Raw genomic sequence first — 15,129 nt, 5'->3', positions numbered from 1 at the left:
ATTTGCTTTTCTGAGGTGGTATTGCTCTTAAGAAGAAGGTGGGAAACAGTTCAGAGACAGAATAAGCTTGCCTGTGATTCACGGCGCTCTGATGATACCAAACATCATTACCAATGGGCAGGACTAGTGTTCATCAAGAGGCAATAGGAAGGAATATTTTTCCCTCTCGAAATGGATAAATACTCTGACAGCATATTTTCTATAGGGAAGATATATATTAGCGTAAGGCAAAACTGCTAGCTTTTCCTAAGCAGATGACAGAAACTTCCAAGAAGTATTTGGTAAGAAAATCCAGGAGACCCTTGCCTATTCATATCAGCACAAAGTTTGTGGAAATGCTGTCATCATAATGAGGAGGCTTTGATGTCAAGCTTTCTCCTAAAAAAGAGACCAGCCGTGACCCCAAATGAGTGGAAACAGTAACTGTCAGTGCTAAAAGTAATTCAAGCTTATGGAAGGAGGTATCTAAAAGATTTTTTCTTTCACAAATAGAAGTAGTAAACTGCATAAAATTTGCATATAAACTGTTAGACTCAAGCTGGAGTAATTAGGAGAAATTCTGTCATCTGATTAAATAATCTGATCAGTATTATTTGGCCATCATATGCCAATATATCCTCTATTTCAATTATTGTTATTTTTTTAACTCTTTAATATCAGTCACATACTCAGATATGAATGGTCCATCCAATAGGAAGAGTCTCTGCCTGGTCTAAATGATAAGCATGTTGTAGATCTCAATTTACTGAAACGCAGATGAGGTTATAGCATAGTGATTTCAGGGGTCATTTTTCTTTCTTATAAGCTCATTTATTTTAGGCAATCAGTATATTCTGTCCCGAGAAAGCATTTGAAAGGAAAGGAACAATACCTTTCACAAGGTGGCATTAAATCCAGCATAGATGCAGAGTCCTGATTCTGTATTATCCTGTACTGTGTAGCAATCTCCATCAATGCAAAGTAGGGTGAAATGCTGTCAAAATAGACCAACTGTGTTTACCACTTACTTTCCCTGCTGCTAGTGATGGCACAAGGTGAATAGTAATGGTGAGCTAGCTCATAATCTTCCAAACAGAAGGTAGAGAGCAAACAATTTGACAAGATTAGTTATTGTGGACCACAGATAAAGGCTTAATATTTTAGCCAAGGCCTGTGTAAGCCAGGTTTATTTTGAAATATGTCTGCTGTCAGGAGCCCAACTGGCTGTATTTACTTCTAAGTTTAATCATATACAGAATTACTCTTTTGGGTTGAGAAGACGCTGAAAGGGATTTAATAGGAATGCTTGTTTTGTGACAGTGCTTTTCAGAGGCAGAATGGTTTGCTCTGCCAAATTTAAGGCCTGTAAGTTTAATGGAACATACTTTTTGGAGTGACATTACAAACAGTGTCGGGCAGGCAGGAATTGGCAGTGGTGCCTGGAGTGATTAGATTCAACACTGTGGTCTACCACGGTTTAGAGCTCGCTGATGCTGCTAAATCAGTCTCTAAGACTTGTGTTTTAAGGCCAGAAAGGACCATTAATACTGGTCAGTCCAGCCACCTGTCTAACACAGGGCACCGAATTTTACTCGGTAATTCCTGCATCAGGTTCAAAACCACTGCTGAGCTCCAGCGTGTCGTTTAGAAAGACGCCTGGTCTCCGATCCAGAAGGTGCAGAGAGAAGCAGCCTGGTGCATCTGAACCGCATGTAGTCTTTGCCACTATGATGATTTATGAAGGAATTGTTACAGGCTGGTGTAGGACCGTTAAAAGCAACCAACAATGTCATTAGAGAGTCGATCAAAAATTATTATTGTTCAAAAGGTAGGCTTTTGAGGTGGCAAAAATAATACCTGAATTGAAGAATAAGGATAATGAAAGATTCACTGAACCACCCAGAGGTAAGAGGGTGATGCTCCCGTAGCGTGGTAGATAGGCCACTCACTGCGAGGTCATGCCCTTACATTCCAGGCTTTGATCCAGTGAATATTTAAGCATTTTATTCAATTAGAGCAGCCTCAGTATTTGAAACTCAGAACAAGCCACCCCAGCACCCAGTGTTAGTGCAGTGCTGCTCCCTTGAGAGGGAAGCAGCTGGAGTTCGGTTCCCCTGTACAGATAATAGAGCTGAACCAGTTTCTTCCAGCCTCTTGAGTAAATGATCCTATCCAAGTGACTGGGTGAGACTAGTATCACAGCAGCCTCTCTTCTCTGTGTCGTTTGTTTCCTTGACTTTTACAGAAAATGCCTGAAAATGAGCACTCCGTTTAGGATTCAATGAAATATATCCAAGAGGAAGGCTGAAGGAAAGGAGAGGAAAAGGAAATGAAAGGAATTCTTTATTCTGAGATGAAATTAAGTGAATTTGTTTGTATGACCACTCACCGAGCAGTCACTTACTCACTGAGCTCTACTGCTAAACTGCTTGTAATGCTTTTGTCCAATGCATTTTATTTACTTAATATATTTTCAAATGCTTGGTTTCTAAAGGGAATTAGTGTTAGCAAAACACATTCCACAAGAAGCCAGAAATCACCCAGGTAAGGCCATCTTCATGGCCTGAGCCTAATCTTATCTACTGGAAAGATAACCAAGGGTTATAGTTTAGGTTTATAAGCCTTTATATAGCATTTCAAAATCCAGGAGGGTTTTGTTTTTATCACTTAACTCCTCCATCTGCAGGTAGAAGCTATTGTTTTCGGCTAGTCTATATATTGCTTTGCAGATTAGGACATAGGCTACTTGAAGGATGTCCTTTTCTTTCAGCTGAGTATCCATTTTGGCTATTTCTGGGGCATGATGCCCTGGAAGATCACTCTGTGACTGTATAGCTCTGTCATAGTCAGAACTTGTGGATAAAGGCCGCTGCTGTCCTTTGGGGTGAGTTCCTTTGGCCAGAGATGGAGCGGTGTGGGAGGATGTATGATCAACGTGGATTTATGCAGTTGCAGAGTTTTTACTGATCCCAAGCTACAGTTTAGAGCTAGACTTCTTCAGCAGAATACGTGAAAGAAGAGAGCAAGCCAAAAATGTGCAAAAGAGTCAGCACTAGGGACCAGTACGTAACATTTTTGCAACGATACATCCAGCTTCTGGGCTTCCAGAACAAACTTCTCTGTCAGTAAGGAATTTAAGTCTGCTTTATGGAGGCTGATTCTAAAACCAAAATGATTTATACTCAAGGGAGTAAAGCTCTGTAAGGCTTTGCTGAAAATCAAAGCAGGTTGTCAGACAGTTCAGGAGCTATGTAAGAACACTCCATATAACAGCATACAGTCCATACAGGCATTTTGTCAGATGTATGCATAGGTGGTAAGAGAACACAATTTGAAATAAGTGGAAGAGGAGTTGAGAATGGTGAGAATTTGTCTTGGGGAAGACACACCTAGCAATGTTCTTGTTTAAGTAGCATTCTTCTAAAGATGAGGACCTTCTTAAAGCTTACAACACTTTTAAAAGTACATATTCAAACCGGTAATGTCATAGCAGCAAGCCCCTCAAGGAAATATTTTATATTTCTGTATTAAATTCCGATTAATTCCAAATTTGTATTGAAGAATAATTAAGCCACTGCAATTCAAGACACTTCACAGTGATGCGTCTTTTGCTAACTTAAAAATAATGATGGACCAGATGTCCCTTTCCTAATTTGTGGGGGTATTTTATTTTTCCACTTCATGGAAGCGAGATGAGCATTAAAGAAGGAGGTCGTGTAGGTAAAGAATATTTCTAGCTCTCACCTTTGTGCTTTTCATGGATGCAAATTCTATCTATCCCGAAAAACGCAGGACTTTTTGACTTTGGGTATGTGTCAGTCAGTATAAATAAAATCAAAGTCATACCTATCCATCTGAATACATAGTTTGTTCCTGTATTTTATATGCCATTTTGTACTCATTTTGCATGCACACATACGGTAATTGTGTAGGGAGTGCTGAAGTGGCATTTGCTAAGACAATTTATTTAAGGGACAGATTTTCTAGAATTATTTATGTACCAAGAAATAGCAAAGGTCACCTACTGGGATTTTCCAAAATCTCTAAGCAAGAACTTGCAATCTGTGAGAATGAGGAACGAGATCTTAAGAGGCATTTTGAACATTCCAAAACGTGTCTGTCTGTCCTTGCACATTTGGACCTTCAGCACTGCAGCTGAGTTGCCCATCATATCATTCCTCTGTCTGACATAAAACACCAGCTGAAATACTTTCTTCTGGAATGACTTGTTTGGTTGCTTCATGAAATGCAAATTCAATGAGTGTCTGTCTTACATCTCAGGAGAAGATAGTGTCATAGTGTGCATTTAATTTATACTATGAGGATTGTACCCTTCACAAGCAAAAAGACAAATGTCATTTGTTAAATTTGTGTCTTAGTATATGGTCAAACATAGTCAGTATTGCTTTCAGTTAAGTAAAGTATGGTGAGATTATACTGGCAAATACATCATGATTGACAAAGTAATAAAAGTTGCTTTCTTCAGGTCAGTGTCTTACATATTTTGAATAAAACTGGGCAAACACCAAGACTTTTAGGGTAGTTCCCAGCACCTCCCATTTGTCTGTTTAGATATTTATGTTACCTTTGATCTTGAGGTGTAAGACTATTCCTTCAGTTTTACCGCAGATTAAAATGCTCAGCCTCCGGAAGGAGCTGCCCACAGCATCCCACCGGGCAGGGTACAGAGCCTTATCGACAAGGGTCACCCTCACCCCTTGCAGGTAGCGGTACCTCATCGACACAAATGGCCTCGTTAGCTGCCTTTTATTACTCACAAAGAAAAATGTTGCTTAGTGTGAGTTGGGATGGCAGAGTTGGGCCCTTGGTGAACAAAGAGTCCGGGATTATCGTTCCGAAAAGCCCCCTGAGGCCTGTATCAAGAGTTATTAACCACTGATTCAGCCCATAGCTTTATTTTGTAGGCTTAAGTGGGATTTCAGTGGTATATTGGGTCTTGTGTCTGTGTAGGGGTGAATTTTGCCCTCTGTTTTTTATCTTATAAATAGTTGTTACAGTTTTTCTTTTACATTATTGTTTAAATCTCTTTCAAAGGTATGGTTTCTTAATACCCTGCTGTTTGTTTTTTTTTTCTTTCTTCTAATAAAGAATAAATAAATTTGCAAATCCACACATGACTGAAACAAAAGGCAAATAAGCCCTGCACGGTTTGTGTTTGGTGCGGGATACCTCATTTTGATGATTTCAGTCATCATTCATTTGAAAGGCAGAAGCTATGATTGTTAAGCCTCATTATTTTCAATGAAGCCTGACAGTTTCAAGGTTAAACAGAAGACAGCTACTTTCATCCCAGTGGTATTTCTCTTCAAACATGGGCAGCTCTTCGCTAACTTGTCTGCTCTGGCGTGCAGTGTCATTGCTTGGTCACAGAGTGGTGCACATCTAAGCCCAATTGCAGGACAGTATGTAAGCAGTGACCTCCAACCTGTGTCTCCCCAAATTAAATTTCAATTATTGAAGTAATTTTTCTCCCATTTGTATAAGCCACGCAGCATTTCTTTTTAACTGAACAGTGATTTAAATAAGCAATGAACTCAGATTTTACTATTTTTCTGCTGTCTCCCGGAAGACAATTTGCAGCCCAAACCTTCTGTTTGTCCAGACAGTTTAAAATGTTTCTCCTGTGATTTGTGTCTCTGAAGCACATTAGAGAGGGTGCTAGTGTGTGTGAGAGAGAGAGATCTCCAGTGATAGAGTGGTTGAGAAAGCTGCAAAGCTTCTGAACATACATGCTGCTCAAAGTGAGGACTGACCTGCCATTGCTTTCTGAAATTGCACACAGACTGACTGATTTAACAGGGAAACTTCTCAGTAAGAGAGGCTGAGGAAACCACAACCTACCAGTACCTACCTGTTATCTACCAGTAACTGAGTTAAAACCCTTAGAACCAGGAAACATTGGTTTATCCACTGTGAGAAAACTTTCAGGAGCAAATAGCTTGTGAAAGCCCTGACTTTATACTTGCATGGACTGACCACACTGAGTTCTCATAGACTGTCTGGGTGCTGTCTTCATAAAGACAAAGAAGTGCAGTAGATGTGTGTTACAAAAAGAGGAAAAATGCACTAGTTGGTTAAAAAAGAAAAGCGATACATGGAAAACTGCAGGAGAGGAGTAGCTAAGCATTAGTTTTTCACCTGTGCTTTCACTCCTTTAGAGTCCCTGTGGAACAGCTAGAACCAGCTGAACTTTCCACATGCATTTCCTGGTGTCTGATAATTACATTAGGGTGGTGAATTCTTAATCTTGTTTCAGCAATTAAGTCACCTGGTGAGTACAATGAAAGGTGTAGCTTCATGGTGCTTGGTGGTTCCTGGAAAACAAGAGTGTTTCAATACGTACCATGTGCGTTAGTCATGACTTGTGGCAATAAATCCAAGATGTGTTAACTAGTTTTCATGCACCGAAGTTACTAATGCATCCATGAGATAAAACTAATTTGGCAATTTTGATAAAGCTGTGTTATTTTTATTTCCTATTTGCATTCTTCGTGTTGTATAATATATTGGGGAAAAAACTCCAAAAACCCAAAACTGTCTTTTCAGATAAGAAAAAATGGTCAACATTGCAACAGTGGATACAGCTATTTGAACCTGCACATTTTATCCATTACAGAAGTTGTGTCTATAATATGCTGGACATGGCTCTAAAAGTGTTCCACTACAGACAGTGTCTGCTTTTATATAGTTTATTTGTGGGAGAGCTTTCATTGAAGGATTCCATAACATACAGATAAATTGAAGAAATATCCTAAATGCATGATTACTGGAGTGCTGAAGATAAATGTGTGCAAATGGAAAACGCTGAACAAACTTAGGCCTTTGAATTTGCCTACATAATTTAACAAAAGCAAAGAAAAATTAAGCCAATGAGATGCTGGACATGCTTATAGCCTGTGCCTTAAAACTAAGAGAGGAAGAGGCAGCTCTTTCCTACTTTAGACTGTTAATTTTTCCATAGTTGTGTCAACATAATAATCATATGGGCCACCTTCAAAATATCATCATCCACATCCTCAGAAGCTTGGCCTGTTGAGTATTTTTTAAAAGTTTTTGACATAAATCACATGGAGTTTTAGACATAAATTTATAAACTGGACAATAAAACTATCTGTTGGATAATGGGCAGGGTATTTTTTAAGGGGAAACAACAGCTAAGTGTTACATTTAACAAGAGCCATGGACCACTCATATTTTGAAAAGTGCAAGAACTGAATGTCCTGCTTAGACCGAAGTGTATATGCGCCCCAGGATTGCTGCACAGGGTTTTGTGTTACTGCCTTATGGGGACCTCAGATACTACATGTACTACAAAAGAAAAGTGAGTTGTTATATATCACTGACTGCAAATGGGTTGGGTTGTAAGTTAAAAAGTTTTCCATAAGTTGTCTGAATTCTCCCCGAATGTCTGTCTTTTACAGTAGTGCTTTGTTTCTGAGCGTGACCACCACCAGGACAGCTTGGTTCAGTGCAAACACTGTCTCTTTCAGCCCGAACATTCCTAACGTTAGCTTCCTTTTTTTTTTCTCTCCTCTCCCTCTCCCCTGCCCCCTCTCAGGTTGGAAAGGCTGGTGGACGTCCTGAGGAAGAAGGTTGGAGCAGGGACCATTAGGACCGTGATCTGATTGAAAGCTCTAGTCTAAGGAAGCATTCACATCTGGTGACCAGGCTGCTTCATTCAGCACTGTGTAAACACTAAAGCCTTAACTTAGCAAACAGTTGTTAGAAGTGGGACACTCCAGCGACATTCCAAGCTGAGATAAAATCAAATCATAAATGTTTAACTACTTTGCTGCTGAGTTCTCTGATTTGTTGAAATGTTTCACTGCAAACATATATTTGTTTTTAAGCAGATGCATTGTGGCATTGTGTACTGTGAAAAATGATGTAGATGCTTATTTTAACAGTCTGTCCTCTCAGCGTTACTAGACTATAGTCTGCTGCAAGGCACAGCTTGATCATGTTTTCAAATACTGCAGGCTTCAGGTGCAAAATCCTGCAAAGCAGTTTCAAAATTTAAATCCCGTATGTTATTTGTGAGACTGCAAACAGTCCAGTATTTGTACATTAAATATATTAATTGGTAAAGTAGGTTCCCATTCTAGAAATATCTTTGCCTAGTATATTGGAGATTTTTTTCCTCCTTACTCATTGAATTGCAGCTAGTGACTGTGGCTACATCTAAGGGAAGGATACCTGTATAGCTTTATACAACGGTTGAATAGCTACTGACAGTACATGGCGTTTTAAGCATACATTAAAAAGAAATGTTAGGTTTCACTGGAGATACAGCTTCATAAATTGCAACATGAAAGCCTTGTGACATTGTGGTATCTCAGACAGTTGGGAAGTTTTCCTGTATTGTTTTTAGTCACTCCTCTGTCCTTTCCTATGAGGGAAAGTCTCTCAAATATTCAGAAACCACCTTATAGAGTCAAAATTCACCTTTTCAGTGTAAGGTGGGCCCCTCACCCCTTTCCTACAAGACTTTTCACCTGCTTCTTCTAGACCTCTGATTGCTCTGCAGTGCATGATTACCATCCAGGTTGGGTTTGAGGCCAGACTGCCAACCCTCTTCTTTGTGTACTCCTGAAGTGCCCTGGGACTGAACTCCTTGTCTCTACATTGGAGAGACATGGATTTGATGGATGAACCACTTGGTGGATAAGGAATTAGCTGGATGGTCACAGTCAAAGAGTTGCGGTCAACAGCTCGATGTCCAAGTGGAGACCAGTGATGAGTGGTGTTCCTCAGGGGTCAGTACTGGGACCAGCACTGTTTAACATCTTTGTCAGCAACATGGACAGTGGGATCGAGTGCACCCTCAGCAAGTTTGCTGGCAACACCAAGCTGTGCAGTGCAGTCGACACACTGGAGGGAAGGGATGCCATCCAGAGGGGCCTTGACAGGCTGGAGAGGTGGGACCATGCAAACGTCATGAGCTTCAACAAGGCCAAGTGTAAGGTCTTGCATATAAGTCGAGGCAATCCCAAGCACAACTATAGGCTGGGCGGAGAATGGATTAGAGAGCAGCCCTGAGGAGAAGGACTTGGGGATGTTGGTTGATGAGAAGCTCAACATGACCTGGCAGTGTGCGCTTGCAACCCAGAAAGCCAACCATGTCCTGGGCTGCATCAAAAGAGGTGTGACCAGCAAGTCGAGGGAGGTGATTCTGCCCCTCTACTCTGCACTCGTGAGACCCCACCTGGAGTACTGTGTCCAGCTCTGGAGCCCCTGACATAAGAAAGACATGGGCCTGTTGGATCAAGTCCAGAGGAGGACCACAAAGATGACCAGAGGGCTGGAGCACCTCTCCTATGAGGACAGGCTAAGAGAGTTGGGCTTGTTCAGCCTGACGAAGAGAAGGCTCTGGGGAGACCTTACGGCAGCCTTACAGTACCTGAAGGGGGCCTAGAAGAAAGCTGGAGAGGGACTGTGTACAAGGGCATGGAGTGATAGGGCAAGGGGTAATGGTTTTAAACTGAAGGAGGGTAGATTTAGATTAGATATTAGGAAGAAATTCTTTACTGTTAGAGTGGTGAGGCACTGGAACAGGATGCCCAGAGAAGCTGTGGATGCCCCCTCCCTGGAAGTGTTCAGGGCCAGGTTGGATGGGGCTTTGGGCAACCTGGTCTGGTGGAGGGTGTCCCTGCCCATGGCAGGGGAGTTGGAACTGGATAATCTTTAAGGTCCCATCCAACCCAAACCATTTTATGATTCAAAGGCTGAAGGATAGACTCCTACAGGGAGGGGAGAAATTGAGAGGTGAGGAGGAAAATTTGGGGTACACAGACACTGTAGACCTCACAGATACAGGAGAACCAGACCTAGAGTTATATTTGTGACCCAAACATCTCCCTGTATTCAGTATGTCTTTGTCACATGACCAAAGGTGAGCAGAAAGGTCAGGTCAGTGCTTCTATAAACCTGCTCAAGAAGGCAGCTGTAGTCTCTAAGCAGCCCAAATTCAGCAGTGAATCTCAGGAGCGCGGTGGACTTTAAGCTGCTCCCAGGTCCAGCCAGCTCAGGCAGGGTGGATGTAGCTCCTAAGGCTTCTACTTGCCTACTTCTGCTTTGTGTTTAATGTTGTTATGCTGTTTTCCCTCTTAATGTTTGCTTGTACAGATGTCATGATAGGACAGTCTAGCTGAAGAAAATGAAATTTTAGTTTTTGATGGGGGGAGGGGGAACACGGCACATTTCAATGCCTGTTTTTCCTTTCAAGTATTTCCACGTTAAACCTTCATCGCACACCTAAGCTCCTCCTAGTTTCAGTCAACCAAACCTAACCCCTTGCAGGGAGATAAGTAGCATTCCTCCAAGCCAAATTTACCCAAGTCACTTCTAGAAACTCCTGAAGTGCTCCTTTTTGACCTTTGCTCAATCCTAAGATAGCCAGTGAGTCTGGAGCCTCTCCCCCACACTTATTCAGTGGGAAGAAAGTTTAATGCCTCCAGACCGGAGGACGGTCACCCCGGCTCCCAGCCCCTTCACCATCTCCTGTGTGCTGCTGTCCAGCGCTTGGGTGACTCAGCTGCTCTTCTTCCTACTGTCCTCATCCAGCTTTAGTGCACCAAGTGAAAGAAAGACAAGATCTCCTGAGCTGCCAGTGCTATTGAACCACTTCTGCTCTAAGGAAGTGGTGAGGAAGGAACAAAGATAAAAATGTAAGGACTACCGTACTGTGCTAGACCAAAGGTGCAACTAGCCCAAAGACTGCCTTTGGCAATAACCAGTAGAAGATGCCTAGGAAAGGGTATAAAGTCAGGCCAGCACTAGTGACCTTTCTCCCAAATGGTGTCCCACCAATTTGTTATTCAGGGGCTTTCTGAGCCAGAGGTGGTGGTGTCTTTGTATTTAGCAGCATTTTTTCATGACCTCTTTTTGAATCCATTTCAAGTTTTAGTATCTACTTGTTCCTGTCACGAGGACTTATGGAGTTAATGATGCACTGAATGAAGAAATATGTCCTTTTCCTTGTTATGAACCAGCTCTATTCATTTGCTATCACCTAGTTTTTGTATTAGAGAAACAGTGAATAACCATTCCCTGTTCATGTTGTTTCCATGTCCCTTGTGATTTTATGTATTTGACATCCTTCCTCCACCATGTCTTTTCCAGAGAGAACCCTTAGCATCTTGTAAAAAAGTTGCCTCATGTTTTTAATTTGCCATGTCATGTTAATCTATTTCTTTTCCAGTTCTGCAGTGTTTTTACTGAGATACAACCAGTTTTGTGCCTGGTATTCAAGATATGGACAAGCTGTGACATAATTATGTTGGTTTATTCTCTATGCTATTTGTAATCATTTTTAGCATTGGATTTGCTTTATGACAGATGATTTCTTGGAATTAATATTTCTGTAATAATAACAAGAACTCTAAATCTCATTCCTCAGTTACAATATTCAGCTCAGAGTTCATCATAAGGTGTATGAAGACAGAACTGTTTTCTGAATGCATAGCGTTGCATTTGTGGGTACTGAATGACATTTCTTGTTTTAATGTGCAGTCCCTGGTGACCATGACCTCCTATTCCATCTCTTCTCACTACTCACAGTAACACTGTATCGTCAGCATCTCCATGCTGAATATGGTGATATGAAATATCACCTTCTCCAAATTAACGCCCTTTTCAAGGTGATTTCTTAGTTAAGTTGAACAACATGGGCTCTGGGGCAAAGATGCCTGTAGGACAATAAAGTAACTTTCCTTCACTGTGTAAATGATACATTTATTCTTACCCATTATTTTCATCTAACTACTTATTTTTCCATGTAAAGATCTTTCCTCTTACTCCTTGCCAGGATTGCTGAGGAAGCTTGTTTGCTACTTTGGAAATGCAAGTTTACTAAATCAGGGCTTGTTTTCCATGCATGAATGTGCGAAGTTCCTCCTTCCCCAAGGAGTATCAAGAAGTCCTCACCTTGCCCCAAGTCTTTCCGCCTCTGAGCAAATAACTTTGTGAGAGCAGGCTTCATACAGCAAGACTGTTTGCCCTCCATCCTCTTGTGTCAGCTGGCTTTGTTTAGGAACATAGGATCGGCCAGGCAAAAGCAGTCTAGCAGGCTTAATGTCAGATACATCTGGTTGTGGGTAACACTCGATTCAGTAAAATTAGGTGATAATTTTGCTTCATAATTTTCCTTCTGACACATTGTACCTACGTGAAAAAATATTGCCTGACTCTGTGTTATGTCTTGTACCAAGTAGCTTGAAATTCAGTGAGCTTTTTAGTTAGGGGTTTTTTGTCATCCTGTAGATAAATGACTTTTTGAATCGTAATTAAATTAGGTGTTGATTTTTAAAATTCAGCTAGAAATGTTTGTCTTCTTTAAAAAGGACCTTGGGAAATTTACTGTGCTGAGGGGCGAAGATTCGGAAATGGTTGGGTTCTCACTTCGTTGCTAACAACCTGGTGTGTGGTCTTTGGCAAATCCCTTAGTGACAGTCATAAAAGGTATGCAGCCCCTGAAGAGGTGCCTAGGCTCCTCGGGGGAGTTTGCAAAAGCATCTCTGTGGAGTGAACAGCAAAAGTCACACAGGTCCAGTAATGCAGGCCCAGCCTTTAGTGCCCTCGAGTGAATTTCTGGCCCCATTGAACCCAGTCTGAGTTTTGCTTTTCAGTAAAACAAGGGCAGGAATTCTGGTCTGGCAAGTAGAAATAGGCAATAATGATAACAAAGGTTAATTGGCTTTTATCATATAGTTTATTGATTGAGAACTGATTGATGTCCACAGAGAGCTCTGAAGGTGAAAAGAAGCCTGCCCTATATAGCAGACAAATGCAATTGTCACTTCCGTCCTAATTTATGAGAGAAGGATGGGATTGCATCAGATGATGTACCAGGAGTAGCAATACACTTGCCTCCCAATGGAACAGCAGTTCATGATGAAAGGTGGCTCACCATAGGCAATGCTTATGGTGATGGTTGTAATTACTGGTCAAATTAGTGTCCCTGCTGTCTTGAAGAGCACGGAGATACTCCGAAACGCCCTTCCCCTGTGAGAGTTTGTGTGTTTCTCTTGATGATCCTGCAGCACGTTATGCATTAGGAGCCATTTCTGGTATATGCCAGAGTAAAATATGTAAATAGCATCATGTTGGCTTGGGATAAGAGTGTTATTAATGCTTTTCAGCACTGTAATTATATTCATAGTAAGCCTTCCCTAAGCCCTCACTAATTAACAATATTGTGACAAATCAACTTTAACAGAAAAGAACTGTGGACCTTTAGTCATTTAGTACTGTTTTTCATTCAGCCCACAGCCCAAAATTGGTAGCACAGTTTTCTGCACTATTGTTGGGAAAACTGCTGATATTTGAAAAGTTCAGAGCCAGCTCAGTCTTGTTAGTGGAATCCTGTAGATGAAGTCGGTTTGATTCCTCTTTAAATATATTCACAAGAAAGTAAGATTCATTAGTTAATCATTAATGTAAGGGAATATTAAAACTGCTTTTATAAATAAGCCATCATATTGAAATAGTTTAGTAATGTCAATATGTTGTCACAGGCGCCTTTATTTATTTATTGCAAATCACAAGACATTTTACAAGATACCTTAATTTTCAAATTAAATGGCTTTATAAATATTCTTATCAGGTGATCAAGGCTTGTAACATCTTTAATCCACGTACACAAATGAACTTGCTATCTAAATGTCAGGATTTCTCTGTGCCTTTATTTTCTTCATTTAGAATAATTCCAGATAAAGGCTGTTAGGTTTGTTGGGGTTTTTTCTTTTTAATTTGCACCCCAGAAGATTTTTCCTCCCGTGCAAGAATAAACCGTGAAGCACATGAAATCACGAACCAGCAGTTTCTCTAATACTGTGCTTGCTGCGATTGCAGCGTTACATGTACTGACTCTTATCGCTGTACCATTTCACATCAGGTCTGCAGAACTGGACTTTCTCTGTTTGTTCTTCTCATGCATTGGTAAATAAAATGTATTCACAAGTCCAAAAAACCAAAGTGGTGTTCTCATATTAGGTTGATTATAAGTCAGCTGTTGAGCTTCAGTGGTCTCAACATTTCATTCTTCAGTTTTGTTGGGAGCACACGTGTTCTGGGAGGCTTTTAAACAAATACTTGAAATGGTTGAAAGATTTACATTGCCAGTGCCTAGCTAAATATGTAGTCTTTAGAAAAGACATGGTTTATTTTGGCACCATTTGAAAAACTCAAATATTTTAAACATTTGTTAAGTTCAAGCTTGCACATTTGAACTAAAAGTTTGCATTCCAAAATTGCATCTCAGGTTACCTGTCTCCCTCTCTTTTGTATTTTATAATCCCTTTATTAAAATAGTCTTTGCTAAAGGAGTTGGGTTTTGGGGTTGGTTTTTTGTTTTGTTTTGGGTTTTTTTTTTTTTTTGTTAATTGTAAAATATTGCCATTAACTTGATCAATTTTAAGGTAACATTTACCCAGTAACTCTATTCAACTAAACATCACAAATACAATGCCAGAAGCATTTTCAGAATTTAGGGCTTCATGTTGGTAGCCAAGACTTGGTTGTAAAATTAATCAAATACAGGAATAGTGGCCAAATCCTGCAGTGCTTTACTCTTAGTCATACTGTGTACTGTGATGAGTAAGTACTAACCCTGATGGTGAGTGCAGAGCCAGGCAATAAAGAAAACAATTTGACAAGGTGTACTGAACTGAACTGATAAAATAGACTAGCTCAAGGAAAAGCTGTCTTTCACCTGGAGTTGGTTTCCTTTTCCTTCCCTGGGGGGGAGGTGTGGGGGGTGTGGGTGGGCAGAGGCAATGTTTAGTCTAAGTTTTTATTTTTTTAAAAAAATCACCTTTTATTTTCTCCTAAGTTTGAGATTTGTACTGAAACTTAAAAAGTTGAAAATATATAAATTGAAACCACCATTTTATTTTATTTTTTTCAAAGCCTGCAAGAACCCCAGTTCAACAAGTCCTGGAGCACATCGTTGCAATTGTGCACGTGCTTTGGTGTGTTGCCAGCTGCAAAGGGTCACACTCCTTTCTGAGAAGCTGTCATCAGGAGGAGTTTGGCATATTTCCTCCATGGTTACTTGGGACCAAAGGTCCAAACAGTGTTACATTCACAGAAGCAACTCATTATTTGAATGGCTTCTGAACATGATAGAAG

General features: G+C 40.6%; 1 protein-coding gene across 1 annotated transcript in view; it reads left to right on the top strand.

Moving 5' to 3' along the window:
* The window catches only part of MIPOL1 (mirror-image polydactyly 1), a 200,622-nt gene extending 186,653 nt beyond the window's left edge, over nt 1-13,969 (top strand). Inside the window, 1 exon segment of the mRNA XM_075753955.1 lies at nt 7,559-13,969. Coding sequence (XP_075610070.1) covers nt 7,559-7,625 — 67 coding nt within the window. The 3' untranslated portion in view covers nt 7,626-13,969.
* The last annotated feature ends 1,160 nt before the right edge of the window (nt 13,970-15,129 follow it).

The sequence above is a fragment of the Balearica regulorum genome, chromosome 5 (assembly GCF_011004875.1).
Source record: "Balearica regulorum gibbericeps isolate bBalReg1 chromosome 5, bBalReg1.pri, whole genome shotgun sequence".
Classification (NCBI taxonomy): domain Eukaryota; kingdom Metazoa; phylum Chordata; class Aves; order Gruiformes; family Gruidae; genus Balearica; species Balearica regulorum.
The sequence above is the reverse complement of the archived record's forward strand: the minus strand, read 5'-3'. Positions and strand labels throughout refer to the sequence as shown.